General features: G+C 40.4%; 1 protein-coding gene across 3 annotated transcripts in view; it reads left to right on the top strand.

Moving 5' to 3' along the window:
- SEC16B (SEC16 homolog B, endoplasmic reticulum export factor) overlaps positions 1-14,781 on the top strand; it is a 325,648-nt gene that overhangs the window by 133,161 nt on the left and 177,706 nt on the right. For all 3 annotated transcript variants that reach the window (XM_085601607.1, XM_085601609.1, XM_085601608.1), the window contains exon 14: positions 12,283-12,400. In XM_085601607.1, the coding sequence (XP_085457733.1) occupies positions 12,283-12,400 (118 nt within the window). The remainder of the gene's footprint in view (positions 1-12,282; positions 12,401-14,781) is intronic.

The raw sequence follows: 14,781 nt of genomic DNA, 5'->3' as shown, positions 1-14,781 counted from the left end.
CCCCTGATTGTTCATTATCCGTGGTGATGTCTGATTCTGAAGTCTCCCTCTGTTCTATTGTCTTCCGAGTGACACTGCTTCTTAGAGCTCTTCTTGGAGCATCATACTTGTGCACAAATGTCAGCACTCTCCCTTGTTCGTAATCATGTGCATCACAGTTGAATATAGTGTGTTTGCGTTGTTTGATTTTGACTTCATAGGCTATGAGACGTTTTTTCATGGCTTCACAGAGTTCTTCTCTGGTTTTGCCATCCTGTTCAGCAATAATTGCCGTTTCCAATTCCTCGATTTATTTGAGGCATTTCTCTCTGTTACACCCTGAAGAGTGAGGTGAATTTATCCAGTGGAACCCCCGCCACGCACTGACCGCACCCGCTCCTGTGTGCTCGGTACACTTATGGTGGACTGGAGCTTATGATATGTATATATATGTGTATATATATGTATGTGTATATATATTTATACACATATACATATATACTCACTGGAAAAAACACAGGTTACAGGGACGTTAAAATTTGATTCACATTTTACACACACAACACAAAACCAGAGAAATTCAGCAGTTATAGGTAGAGTTAAGTGAAGGAACTATCGCTTGTAGTTTTTTCATCAATCATTTTATTTCAAATGTTGCAGTAATATTATCTTTAATGTCACAGAAGATGTCATGAGTGATGTAATATATGGGGTAATTAGCCAGTGGAAGGCGAGGGCACAAGTTATAGTTACCTTAGGGCATGAGTTATAGTTTCTTCAGATAACTCTACCTGCTGAATTTCTGTGGTGGTTTTGTGTGTGTAAAGTGTGATTTTTTCTGTGAATTTCTAATGTTTAAAAACAATTCTGTTTCCTAACTATAATATCGCTGTAACCCTTGTTTTTTTCTACTTTTTTTAATGTTATTTACTAACTTTAATGCCCCTGTAGCCTTTGTTTTTTTCATTGAATTTCTAGTTTTTTTAACATAAAGTAATATTTAATCACCATACATTAATCCAGTCGCCACCATGCACATCCTTAGGCTGTGTGCAGCAGGGAGTTGGCCATAGAGCCTGCAGGTAATCCCCCGCATGCAGTGAGTTGCTGTATGGGTGTGTGAGTAGGTGTCTGAGTGGTTGTGTGAGTGTGTGTGTGAGTGTGTGGTGGGTGTGTGAGTGGGTGTGTAAGTGGCTGTGTGGATCTGTGAGTAGGTGTGTGACTGGCTGTATGTGTGTACATGGATGTGTGAGTGGGTGTGTGAGTGCCTGTGTGGGTCTGTGAGTGGATGTGTGACTGCGTCTCTGGGTCTGTAAGTAGGTGTGTGAGAGGCTGTATGAGTGTGTAAGTGGTTTCTGTGTCTCTTGGTGTGTGAGTGACTGTAGGAATACCTGAGTGGGTGTGTGAGTGGCTGTACAGGTGTGAGAGTAGTTGTGTGGGTGTGTGAGTGGGTGTGTAAGTGTGTAGTGAGTGTGTAAGTAGGTGTGAGAGTGTGGTGGGTGTGTAAGTACATTTGTGACTGGCTGTGGGCATCTGTGAGTGGGTGTGTGAGTGGTTTTGTGGGTCTGTGAGTGGGTGTGTGAGTGGCTGTACAGGTGTGTGAGTGGTTGTGTAGGTGTGTACATGGCTGTGTGAGTGTGTTAGTGGGTGTGTGAGTGCCTGTGTGGGTCGCCAGTAGGTAGTTATAGTTAGGACCTATTATCCATAGGATATCCGCAACATTCTATTTGGAATGACTTTGGAGCCGGTTGCCGAATCTTCGCGAAATTTTCAAACGGCGTGGTCCGCTCCGGTCAGCTCCTACTCTGAAAGTCTTGTTGTGATTCGTCAAGCGGGGGCCGAGAAAAAAGGGGGGTCCCAAAACATGTTTTCCCCATGCAATTTTGAATGGGACCGTTAGTCGCAGCTACAGCCCGAACTGCTGAACGGAATTACACCAAATTTGGCAAAAAGATAGCCCTTGGTTCACACTCGTGCCTTTTGGTTAAATGGTGTAAATCCGTTCAGCAGTTCCTGTGAAAATCAAAAGTAAAATCGTAGATATATCTGGGCGGAGCCTAACCGCACATCTCATCGTGAGATCTGATTGGCTGTCAGCACTTCATCCAAGAAGTGTTGGCAGCCATCTTGGGACCAATATACATGATAGCACCACATTAAAAAACATTGCAGTTAATAGAAGGTTTTAAGACTTTAGTTACATTTTAAATCATTTGTTGATGGTACCATACTCATTTTAGGAATTGTGGTGTGTTCTAAGGTGATTTTACCATGTGAAAAAGCCTTCTGCTGGGATATCATGAATCATGTTTGAGAGAAAACTATTGTCTCATGCTTTTCCCACAGAGGTTTGGAAGGTGATCTATAAGCTAAACTGAGAGCATATTTTCTGAAAATTCACATTATCTTTCTCAGTCATGAGAGAATGAAGTCTGACATTCTCAGTAAAACATGTACACGACAACAAGGGCAGAGACTGTCAGTTGATTCCTTTGTGTTCTACTGCAGCTTCCCAGAGTGTTCTAAAGAACAACTAGAGCTCTAACAGTCCTACTTATGACAAACGTATGGTACACCTGAAGCCACCTTGAGTGGAATAAAGTGGTAACTCTTAAAACATTTAATTTAATAAGGAACAAAATGAGGGGGTTCATTTTGCCATAGAAAGTATGATTAGTGCTGCAGAAAGAAAAATTAGGGCACATTTTGAGTGACTTCTCAAATCCTCTTCTATTTCATTAAAGAATTCTGACATGCAGACTGAAACACGCACTTTGAATGCCAGCAGCAGACTTCCCTGGTGAGCAGTAGCTTTACTACAGTGATCTAATGAGCAATCAGAGTGCTAACAATCAGAATTTATGGCAAATGTGTGACACATCTGAATACCTTCTTGATGGAACCAAAGTAAACAAGCATTGAAAATGCAATAGGTCTCGCCCTCGTTTAAGTTAAAGCAATTCTGTTTGTAATTAGGTGGCTTTTTAGCTTTACTTGTATTAGTGTTTTTCAAATTTTCATGTACATAACATGCATATGTATGCATATATGTATATGTATATGTATGCATGCATATATATTTGTATTTATATAGATATGCAGATTATATATATGTTTATATATGTGTGTATATATATGTATATATATATATATTCACTGAAAAAAAACATAGGTTTCAGAGACGTTATAGTTAGAAATTAGCATTTAAAAAAGCTTTGAAATTCACTGAAAAAACCATAGGTTTCAGAGACGTTATAGTTAGAAATTAGCATTTAAAAAACCTTAGAAATTCACAGAAAAAACCATAGGTTTCAGGGGTGTTATAGTTAGCTGGCCATTTTACTCGTACAAAACCATAGAAATTCCTCCGTTATAGTTAGTTCTGCTAACTATAACTCGCGCGCCCGCAATGCACTGCTGATGATGTTACATATTGCATCATTCATGACATGGTCAGTGACATCACTGATGACATCACTGATGACATCTCGAATGACATCACTAATGACATCATCCAGTGAATGTGGTTTAGTTTGAAATTTAAATATGTATTATATATATACCAATCTGTATTGAAGATTGAGTGGATATATAACTGTCTGGATGGAGGATTTAGTAGCTGTCTGACTGTCTGTTTAAGTGAGTAATTAAAAGTGCCTCACTTAATACATTAGTAACTAAACTATGTGAATGTGTGCATCACTGTTCCGTTGTTGTATAACATGCTGCAACAGTTGGTCACTAACTACATGAGTGTGTATATTAGTTATTGATTAGTTGGGTGAGTATTTGTATGGAACACTGAGTTTGTGTGTGGTTGGATGGGGTGTGTGTAACTATGCATAGATGTGTGAATGGTTGATTGACTAGGTGTATAGGTTTAAGAGTGCATGTGGAAACAGTTGTTTGGGTGACTGAGTGTATTTATTTGTGTGTTGGTGAGCGAATATATGTTTTAGTTGTATATCTTCACAAAGTAAAAAAGTAAAAGGCATTGTATGTGAGAGTTGGTGTATACAAATAAGTATGTGTAAGAGTCAGTAATTATGAGAGTAACTATATGAATGAGTGTATAATTGTAACGGTGATTTCTTAACATATTAACCATGAGTTACTATGTGTTTGAATAAATGAGGTGTTGTTGGATAATTGTGTAAGTGAGTAAATGTAAGTGTGATTATTTTTTTTCATGAGTGAGTAGGATGACTGCATAATTGACTAAGATGACTGCTGATGTGTCAATGTCTATATATGTGTATAAGTGCATTTGATAGTGTTCTATTAATTAGTGACTGCATGTATAAATTATTCTGTTGTTGAATGGGTGGTTGTGTGTGTAGACTTAGGAATCAGTGAGTGGGTATGTAGTAACTGGTATTGGTGTGTCAATGGTTTCAAATATGGTACTCTGTTCTTACAGTGAGTGATGAAAGGTTATACTAGTGTATGATGAGGTGAATCAGATTGTCACGTGGATGATGTCATCAGTGATGTCATCAGTGATGTCATTTGAGATGTCATCAGTGATGTCACTGACCATGTCATGAATGATGCAATATGTGACATCATCAGCAGTGCATTGCGGGCGCGCGAGTTATAGTTAGCAGAACTAACTATAACGGAGGAATTTCTATGGTTTTGTACGAGTGAAATGGCCAGCTAACTATAACACCCCTGAAACCTATGTTTTTTTCTGTGAATTTCTAAGGTTTTTTAAATGCTAATTTCTAACTATAACGTCTCTGAAACCTATGGTTTTTTCAGTGAATTTCAAAGCTTTTTGAAATGCTAATTTCTAACTATAAAGTCTCTGAAACCAATACATATATATATATATATATATATATATATATATATATATATATATATATATATATATATATATATATTACCTACTGGCGGTCGCCAGTAGGTAGTTATAGTTAGGACCACGTTTCCATAGGAAAACCTCAACATTCTATTTTGAATAACTTTGGCGCCGGTCGACGAATCCTCGCGAATTTCTCAAAATAGGTGGGGCGCTACGCTCCGCTCCTACCCTGAAAGTCTCGGGGGGATTCGTCAAGCGGGGGCTGAGATAAAAGGGGGTCCCAAAACGCGTTTTTCCCATGCATTTTTCCATAGGACCTTTAGAACGAGCTACAGCCCGAACGGCTGAACAGAATTACTAGAAATTTGGCAGAGAGGTAGTCCCTAGGTCAAGGAAGTGCCTTTTGTAGGTTTGGTGTAAATCTGTTCAGTAGATTCTGAGAAAATAGCCTTTAAATCAATATATATATCTGAGCCCGCTTACGGTACGCTTACCGTACGCTTACCGTACGCTTACCGTAAGCTTACGGTGGCGTGCGCGAGCGCGATTCTGATTGGCTCTTAGATCTTAGTAAACATTCGAATCGGCCGAAACCAGGAAGCGGCGTCCGCCATTTTGTCTCTCGCACTGAGTGTTGTTTATCAAACATGATGGCCAAAAACATGTTACGGGGCTGTTTTGACAACTCCCTCCCACATAGTCATGTTGAGGGAGTCCCCAAACATCCCCCAAGAGCAAAAACGGTTTTATTTTTTTTTCGGCAATTTCGCGGGGTACGCTTACCGTACGCTTACCGTACGCTTTTTTTTATTTTTATTTTTTTACCGTAAGCGTACGGTAAGCTTACGGTAAAAAAATAAAAATAAAAAAAACACTATCCACACTTACCCCACCCCCTGTGCAGGCCACCAAATGTGCAGGGCTTATTAATCGAGAAAAAAAACGTAATTTTGGCAACATGAAATTATAAAATCGAAATAAAAAAAACACTATCCACATTGACCTCACCCCCTGTGCTTTTGGTGGCCGAAGGCCACCAAATGTACAGGGCTTATTAAAGTTGATAAAAACCGTGCACGGAACGAACTGCGTTAAGTGGGCGCGCACGCCACAAATGGCGTAAAGTAACTTAGCATTTAAAAAACCGTACAAATTCACTGAAAAAACCATAGGTTTCACACACGTTATAGTTAGGAAATAGCATTTAAAAAACCTTGCTAATTCACTGAAAAAACCATAGGTTTCACACATGTTATAGTTAGCTGGACATTTTACTGATAAAAAACCAATGAAATTCCCCCGTTATAGTTACTGTAGGCAACTATAACTCACGCGACCGTAATCCTCTGCTGATGACATATGTGTCTTTATGAAAAAAAAATATTTGTAATATATGTATAGCTAAAATTTAATGGAAGAAGATATGGGCAAATAAGTGTCTAAATACAGTATTAGCATCAGCAGAGGATTGCGGTCGCGTTAGTTATAGTTGCCTACAGTAACTATAACGGGGGAATTTCATTGGTTTTTTATCAGTAAAATGTCCAGCTAACTATAACATGTGTGAAACCTATGGTTTTTTCAGTGAATATATATATATATATATATATATATTCACTTAAAAAGCCATAGGTTTCACACAGGTTATAGTTAGGTGGATATTTCACTCGTAAAAAACCAATGAAATTCCCCCGTTATAGTTAGTTCAGATAACTATAACTCGCGCGCCCGCAATCCACTGCTCATGACGTCACATATTACATCACTCATGACATGGTCAGTGGCATCACTCATGACATCACTGATGAAATATCCACCTAACTATAACCTGTGTGAAACCTATGGTTTTTTAAGTGAATTTGCAAGGTTTTTTAAATGCTAATTCCTAACTATAACATGTGTGAAACCTATGGTTTTTTAAGTGAATTTGTACGTTTTTTTAAATGCTAAGTTATATATTTATTACATTTTTTTTTTCCAAGGTTTTTCACCGTGCGTGCAACGTGCGCGCGCTTTGGGCGCACGGTGCAATGCGCGCACCGTGCGCGCACCCCACGATTTTTAAAAAAGAAAATGTTTTTTTGCCCCTTGGGGGTCCTTCTGTGACCCCCTGACAAAGGCTAGGGGGTCAGGAACTCTCTTCCCTGCCCCCTTTTCACGTTTTCCACCTTTTTTCCCCCCTTTCCTTTTCAGTGCGAGAGACAAAATGGCGGCCGACACTTCCTGATTTCGACCGATTCGAATGTTTACCGACATCTAACAACCAATCAGAATTTCGCTCGCGCACGGCCACGTGCGCACTCGCGCACGGCACCGTGCTCGCACGTATAGATATTTATATGCTTTTAAATGCTATTTTCTCAGGAAATACTGAACAGATTGACACCAGACCTGCAAAAGGCACTTCCCTGACCTGAGGACTACCTCTCTGCCAAATTTCAAGTAATTCTGTTCAGCCGTTCGGGCTGTACCTTCGACTAAAGGTCCTATGGAAAAATGCATGGGGAAAACGCGTTTTGGGACCCCCCTTTTTTCTCGGCCCCCGCTTGCCGAATCACCCCGAGACTTTCAGGATAGGAGCTGAGCGGAGCGCCCCATTTGTTTTGAAAATTTCGCGAGGATTCGTCAACCGGCGCCAAAGTTATTCAAAATAGAACATTGAGATTTCCTATGGAAACACGATCCTAACTATAACTATCTACTGGCGACCGCCAGTAGATAATATATATATATATATATATATATATATATATATATTCACTGAAAAAACCATAGGTTTCACACATGTTATAGTTAGCGGAAATTTTACTGATAAAAAACCAATGAAATTGCCCCGTTATAGTTAGTGCTGGCAACTATAACTCACGCGACCGCAATCCTCTGCTGATGCTAATACTGTATTTAGACACTTATTTGCCCATGTCTTCTTCCATACATTTTTAGCTATACATATATTACAAATATTTTTTTTTCATAAAGACACATATGTCATCAGCAGAAGATTGCGGTCGCGTGAGTTATAGTTGCCAGCACTAACTATAACGGGGCAATTTCATTGGTTTTTTATCAGTAAAATTTCCGCTAACTATAACATGTGTGAAACCTATGGTTTTTTCAGTGAATTTGCAAGGTTTTTTAAATGCTAATTCCTAACTATAACGTGTGTGAAACCTATGGTTTTTTCAGTGAATTTGTACGGTTTTTTAAATGCTAAGTGACTTTACGCCATTCGTGGCGTGCGCGCCCACTTAACGCAGTTCGTTCCGTGCGCGCACGGTGTGCTTCGCGCACCGTGCGCGCACAGTGAGCACGCGGTGCGCTTCGCGCACCGCGCACCCACTTTACGCAGTTAGTGCCGTGCCCACGTTACGCTAGATGGGCCATGTACGCACGATGCGCTTCGCGCACCGTGCGCACATGGAGGACATATTATGCGCTTCCTTGTGATAGGTAATCTGTTGAAATTTTTTGGGAAAATTTTCTGTGCTCTGATAAGCCATGCACAAATGGTGGCCTTCGGCCACCATTTGCACAAGGGGTGGAGAAAGTGTGGATAGTGTTTTTTTTATTTTTATTTTTTTACCGTACGCTTACGGTAAGCGTACGGTAAGCGTACCCCGCGAAATTGCCGAAAAAAAAATAATGCCGTTTTTGCTCTTGGGGGATGTTTGGGGACTCCCTCAACATGACTATGTGAGAGGGAGTTGTCAAAACATCCCCGTAACATGTTTTTGGCCATCATGTTTGATACATAACACTCAGTGCGGTAGACAAAATGGCGGACGCCGCTTCCTGGTTTCTGCCGATTCGAATGTTTACTAAGATCTAAGAGCCAATCAGAATCGCGCTCGCGCACGCCACCGTACGCTTACCGTAAGCGTACGGTAAGCGTACCGTAAGCGGGCTCAGATATATATATTGATTTAAAGGCTATTTTCTCAGAATCTACTGAACAGATTTACACCAAACCTACAAAAGGCACTTTCTTGACCTAGGGACTACCTCTCTGCCAAATTTCTAGTAATTCTGTTCAGCCGTTCGGGCTGTAGCTCGTTCTAAAGGTCCTATGGAAAAATGCATGGGAAAAACGCGTTTTGGGACCCCCCTTTTATCTCAGCCCCCGCTTGACGAATCCCCCCGAGACTTTCAGGGTAGGAGCGGAGCGTAGCGCCCCACCTATTTTGAGAAATTCGCGAGGATTCGTCGACCGGCGCCAAAGTTATTCAAAATAGAATGTTGAGGTTTTCCTATGGAAACGTGGTCCTAACTATAACTACCTACTGGCGACCGCCAGTAGGTAATATATATATATATATATATATATATATATATATATAATTCACTGAAAAAACCATAGGTTTCACACATGTTATGGTTAGCTGTACATTTCACTCGTAAAAAACCAATGAAATTCCACGTTATAGTTAGTGCAGGCAACTATAACTCACGCGACTGCAATCCTCTGCTGATGATGTCAGATATTACATCACTGATGACATATGTGTCTTTATGAAAAATAAATATTTGTAATATATGTATAGCTAAAGATACAGTATTAGCATCAACAGAGGATTGCGGTCGCGTGAGTTATAGTTGCCTGCACTAACTATAACGTGGAATTTCATTGGTTTTTTACGAGTGAAATGTACAGCTAACCATAACATGTGTGAAACCTATGGTTTTTTCAGTGAATTTGCAAGGTTTTTTAAATGCTAATTCCTAACTATAACGTGTGTGAAACCTATGGTTTTTTCAGTGAATTTGTACGGTTTTTTAAATGCTAAGTTATGTATTTATTTTTAATTTTTGCGCGCACGTGCACGCGCTGTGGGCGCTCGGTGCGCTTCGCGCACCAAGCGCCCACGTCGCGCATTTCGTACCGTGCACGCCTCGCCATTTTTTTCAAAATATCAATTATTTTTTTCTCCCTTGGGGGTCCTTAGATTTATATATTAAATTTGATTGTTAATTTTTTTTTATTTGTTTTTTACCATACGCGTACGGTAAGCTTACCGTACGCGCACCCCACGATTTTTTTTTAAAATCATTAAATTTATTTTTTATACTTTTTGGTCCTTCGTGAACCCCCTGACGAACGCTAGGGGGTCTGCAACTCTCTTCGTTGCCCCCTTTTCATGTTATTAACCTTTTTTTTTCAGTGCGACAGACAGAAAATGGCGGCCGATACTTCCTGGTTTCGACCGATTCGAATGTTTACTTTGATCTAACAACCAATCAGAATCGCGCTCGCGCTCGCGCACGGCACCGTACGCGTACGGTAAGCTTACCGTAAGCGCACGGTAAGCGCACGGAGCGCGCTTACAGATATATATATTAATTTAAATGCTATTTTCTCAGGAACTACTGAACAGATTTACACCAGACCTACAAAAGGCACTTCCTTGACCTGCGGACTACCTCTCTGCCAAATTACAAGTAATTCTGTTCAGCCGTTCGGGCTGTAGCTGTGTCTAAAGGTCGTATGGAAAAATGCATGGGGAAAACGCGTTTTGGGACCCCCCTTTTTTCTCAGCCCCCGCTTGACGAATCACCCCGAGACTTTCAGGGTAGGAGCGGAGCGTAGCGCCCCATTAGTTTTGAAAATTTTGCGAGGATTCGTCAACCGGCGCCAAAGTTATTCAAAATAGAATTTTGAGATTTCCTATGGAAACATGGTCCTAACTATAACTATCTACTGGCGACCGCCAGTAGATTATATATATATATATATATATATATATATATATATATATATATATATATATATATATATATATATATATATATATATATATATATATATATATATATATATATATATTGGTTTCCATAGGAAGTTGATTTTTTGTTTGGCAAATAACTGTTGTAGTTTGAAGATTGAAGAATCTTAATACTCCCAAAACACTATTTCCCCATGCGATTTCCATAGGGAAAATTGAACTACACTACAGCAAAAATAGCTGAACCGAATTACACAAAATTTGGCATAAAGATAGATCTTTATCAAGAAAGCCTGCTATTTATTGTTACTGGTGTAAATCTGTTCAGTAGTATTTGAGAAATTAAGGATTAAGGTTCAAAATATTATAGATGTATAGCCGCGCGGTGCTCCCACTGCTCTACTGAGGGAATACCGAACTACTGCAAGCTGAAAAATAACAATCTGATTGGCTGGCACGGTAGTACCAATGGAGTACAGAGGTTCAGCAAGCTCAAAACTGATTTTCTGATTGAAGCCACCATTTTAGGACCCTGTAACTCAGTCTCCTTTGTCATAGAAAACAAAAATATAAGGATTAAGGGGGCAGGGTCGAGGTACCTTGACCTCCTGACCCTGTTTTTTGCAGCACCGCAGTCGCGCAGTACTCTTGAAGTACTCAGCCAGGCCCCAACGAAAATTTGCTGGAGTACCACAAAATTACTACAAGATTACAGTGGGACCAAAAATTTAATAAATTGGGTGGGTGTCGCGTGACCGCGGAGAGTTGGCTTTCAATAAGTGTGTAGTTGTATGCCCCCAAATGCATGTATGCCGAAAAGCTCTGCATAGTGGGGATTGGTCATCTGCTGAGGGTTGGACACCCACAGGTGGTTGGGCACAGTGCCTGGCAGCAGGCCAGGCCCTGTACTCAATTTCACACTGTGCCCCCCAAGGCTGTGCGTTGTGGGAGGGTTGGGTACCTGAGAGTGGTTGGAGTAAGATCTGGCCTTAGGCCAGGCCCTGCGCCCAACGCCCCACTGCGCATTGCCGAAGGCTGTGTGTGGCGTGGGGTTGGGATAGTTACGTATGGTAATAAAATCTCAATTCATGTTAAAAAAATAATAATCTGGAAAGTCACTGGAAAAAATAAAAGTTAAAGTGACATTATAGTTAGATGAAAAAGTCAGCTAAAAAATACTATTTAAAACAAAAAATATACTTATATTCACCATTTATAGTTAACTGAAGTAACTATAATGTGCGCACTTGCCATGTACTGCTTATGGCCTCACATATTACACCATTTATGACATCTAAGATATCATTGATAACATTACTGATGACCTCTGAAATGAAATCATTACAATGGCATCACTGTGGTTGGTAAGTGCACAAGTTATAGTTACTTCAGTTAACTATAACTGGTGAATTTCTTTGTTTGTTTTTTATTGTATTTTTTTACTCTCTGCATTGCTCGACTCCTTACATGTTGCTACAGGGTGCCTTTTACTGTAGCATCAGTAAGCCTTCTGAGCAGCCCCTGTTAATTCCACTGTCAGTGAACTCTGTTTTCTGTTTCTACACCAGTTCCTGTCTGTTTCCTCCTCAAAGGACTGCAGAAACCACTGCTGGTAATGACCCTACCCTACTGTATCGACTGCAGCAGATCTCAGATTCCTACTTTCAGACCTGCAAGGCCACACACAGCAAGATCAATGCGTATAGCTGGCATCACCGCACACTCTGTTAGAATGGAATGCCTTATAATAACTCTTGTGCTTTTTTTGACCAGCTATAAAGGGGTTAACAGAAGCGTCTCATTGCTGCTACTTGGTGGCCAGTGTCCCTTTCGGCTTCTACAATGTGAAAAAGGACTATCTGGTTCTCTTGGGCTCCAGTCACAGTCACAGGTGAGTGCTTCCAAACAATGTAGGCAGGATAATGTATTTAACATGCTACTGCAAATATAAACACCAAATACTTTATATTTTGTTGTTATGTCATCAAACAGTATGGGGTGTTATATTACAAAGTTGTATATTGTGTAATGTAATGTTTTCTTTTATCTTGACATGTTATGATTGCATTGCATTGCAGTTGCAATTCTATAGCAGTTTCAAGCCCCTTTGAGGCACCAAACATATTCAGTGAGCTAGGTAGTAAGTAACTCCTTAGGTTTTGGACCATGATTGAGGACTCATTGGGTTAAATATGGATTTTACATTCCCTACCACAGTTGGATAACAAAATGCCACTGCAGGAACATCTTTACCAATAGGGGAGGGCGGAACTCGTGGAGTTTCACTACGTGGAATTCCACGGAATTACATAAAACCTCTGCAAGATTCTGCGGAGTTCCTCAAGCGGGTGGACTTGGGCTTGCTGCGCTGCCCGCAATGGTTTTTAGCACTGGAAATAAGTTCCGTGCTGTAAAATCAGCGCAAACTGCTCCACGCAGCGCACCACAGGATGCTGTGTCTTTCTGCTGCTCAAGTAGATTTTCTACTTGAGCTGCAGCTTTCTTAATGGGAACGGTCAAGACCTGCTGTGACTGCCCGCGTATAAAAAATCTCACCATGTGGCGATCTAGCACCCGAAAATCATGCTACAGGATGCAAATTCTTGCTCACTAACTTAACGTAGGCGATTTGCCCGTGAGAAACAACTCCACCATGCGGGGGTTTGTGGACTTTTGCCTGAACTCCGCATTACGGCAAAACTCTGCAAACTGCACAGTTGTGCTATATTACGTTTGGCTACCATCATGCCCAATGTGACCCAGGTTTGTTCAGTCTGCGTCAGATCGGTGGCCTCCCAAACATTAAGAAGGCACCATTTAGCCGATAGGGACATGGTTACTCCTGTGACCTCGCTCATGCACAATATCACTGCTTCCCAAAAAGTTTGGACATCTGGGCCTCCTCAGAGGATATGAAGAAGCTTTGTGCAGAATTAAGGCAGGTACTTCAGCATGTAAGCAGCTTACATACATGCAAACACCAAACTTCTGTGCAACCACGTACATGCAACTGTCTCCCAGACTTCACTGTTACCAAACCTCACACTAGACACTTATGGAAAAAGCTCAGAACAAAGGATTTCCAATAGTTGAAGGCGCGGATCTGGCTAGGAAGTTACAATGTTGGTAAACAGGTTAGAGATTCTCCCTCATGTTTAGTAAGGCTGGAACTGTATCACAAAGGCCTGTGACCTTACCACTGTAGTAAATCTAGCTCTCATACTGTCAGTGGTGATTTTCTCACATATGACTTGTGTAACTTGTTTAATGTATATTTTTGCTATACTGATTTTAAGGATTGGTATATATGAAATAAACATGAATGTTTGGGTGGCAACAACAGTTCATAGTTTCACAAACTACTCCAAAATTACTCCCAAACCACAGAATTCCATTAACTACATGAGCCGTCTAGATAATTCACACAAAAAGTAAACAAACACTATGCCATTTTGGAATGTACACTTTTATTGGCAGGCACTGGATGCTGCAATCCCAAAGGTAACAATTGGAGGGCCAACTTGGCCATCTGTAGCCGGCCACCCTTCTCTTAACCTAACCCGCCCTGTGCCTAGTTATGTTTCTGCTCATTTCCCCTCCCATTTCTTGGCTCAAATTTAAACCTGTCTGAGTTCTGGATGAAAGCTGGAACCAGCATTTTAGAACTGTGACTGTCAGCTCAAATCAAATGTGCTGCTTTTGTCGAAGCCTTCAGAGAAGGACAACAAACCATGTACAATTTATTATCATATGTTCAGATACATTCGCTTTGGGAAGATACAAATCAAAATGTAAAATCTGAACACAGTTGGTCGAGCATAAATTTGGTCGAGCATAAATTAAATTAATTGCAAGCTTATCATCTCTATTTTATGAACAATTAACATTTTATTCAAGACGCATATGAATTTTTTTTAGATGTCGACAAATGAATAAAACGGACAGTCCAGAACTCACACAATACATATATATAGGATCCTACTGTGGGATACTCTTCCATTTCCCAACAATAATTCTAATGATAAACTCCCTGTTCACAGATTCCTAACACAACGACAAATCTTATAGCCATTTAGCAATGTTAAATGTTGTTGAGCATTTTTAGATCTGCCTAAGGCACATATGGAGCAGGCTTGCTATTTTAGAGCACTGACTAAATTGGCATCAAAACTACAACCTGATGTAGTTTTCTTCACTTCATCTTTCACCATAGTAACGCTATTCCAATGTTGGAAGCGATTCCTTGTAAGATCTTATACCTTCAAGGTTGCC

This window comes from Triturus cristatus, chromosome 4_2 (assembly GCF_964204655.1).
Source record: "Triturus cristatus chromosome 4_2, aTriCri1.1, whole genome shotgun sequence".
In the NCBI taxonomy this organism is placed as follows: Eukaryota; Metazoa; Chordata; class Amphibia; order Caudata; family Salamandridae; genus Triturus; species Triturus cristatus.
This window is presented reverse-complemented; position numbering and strand designations above follow the sequence as displayed.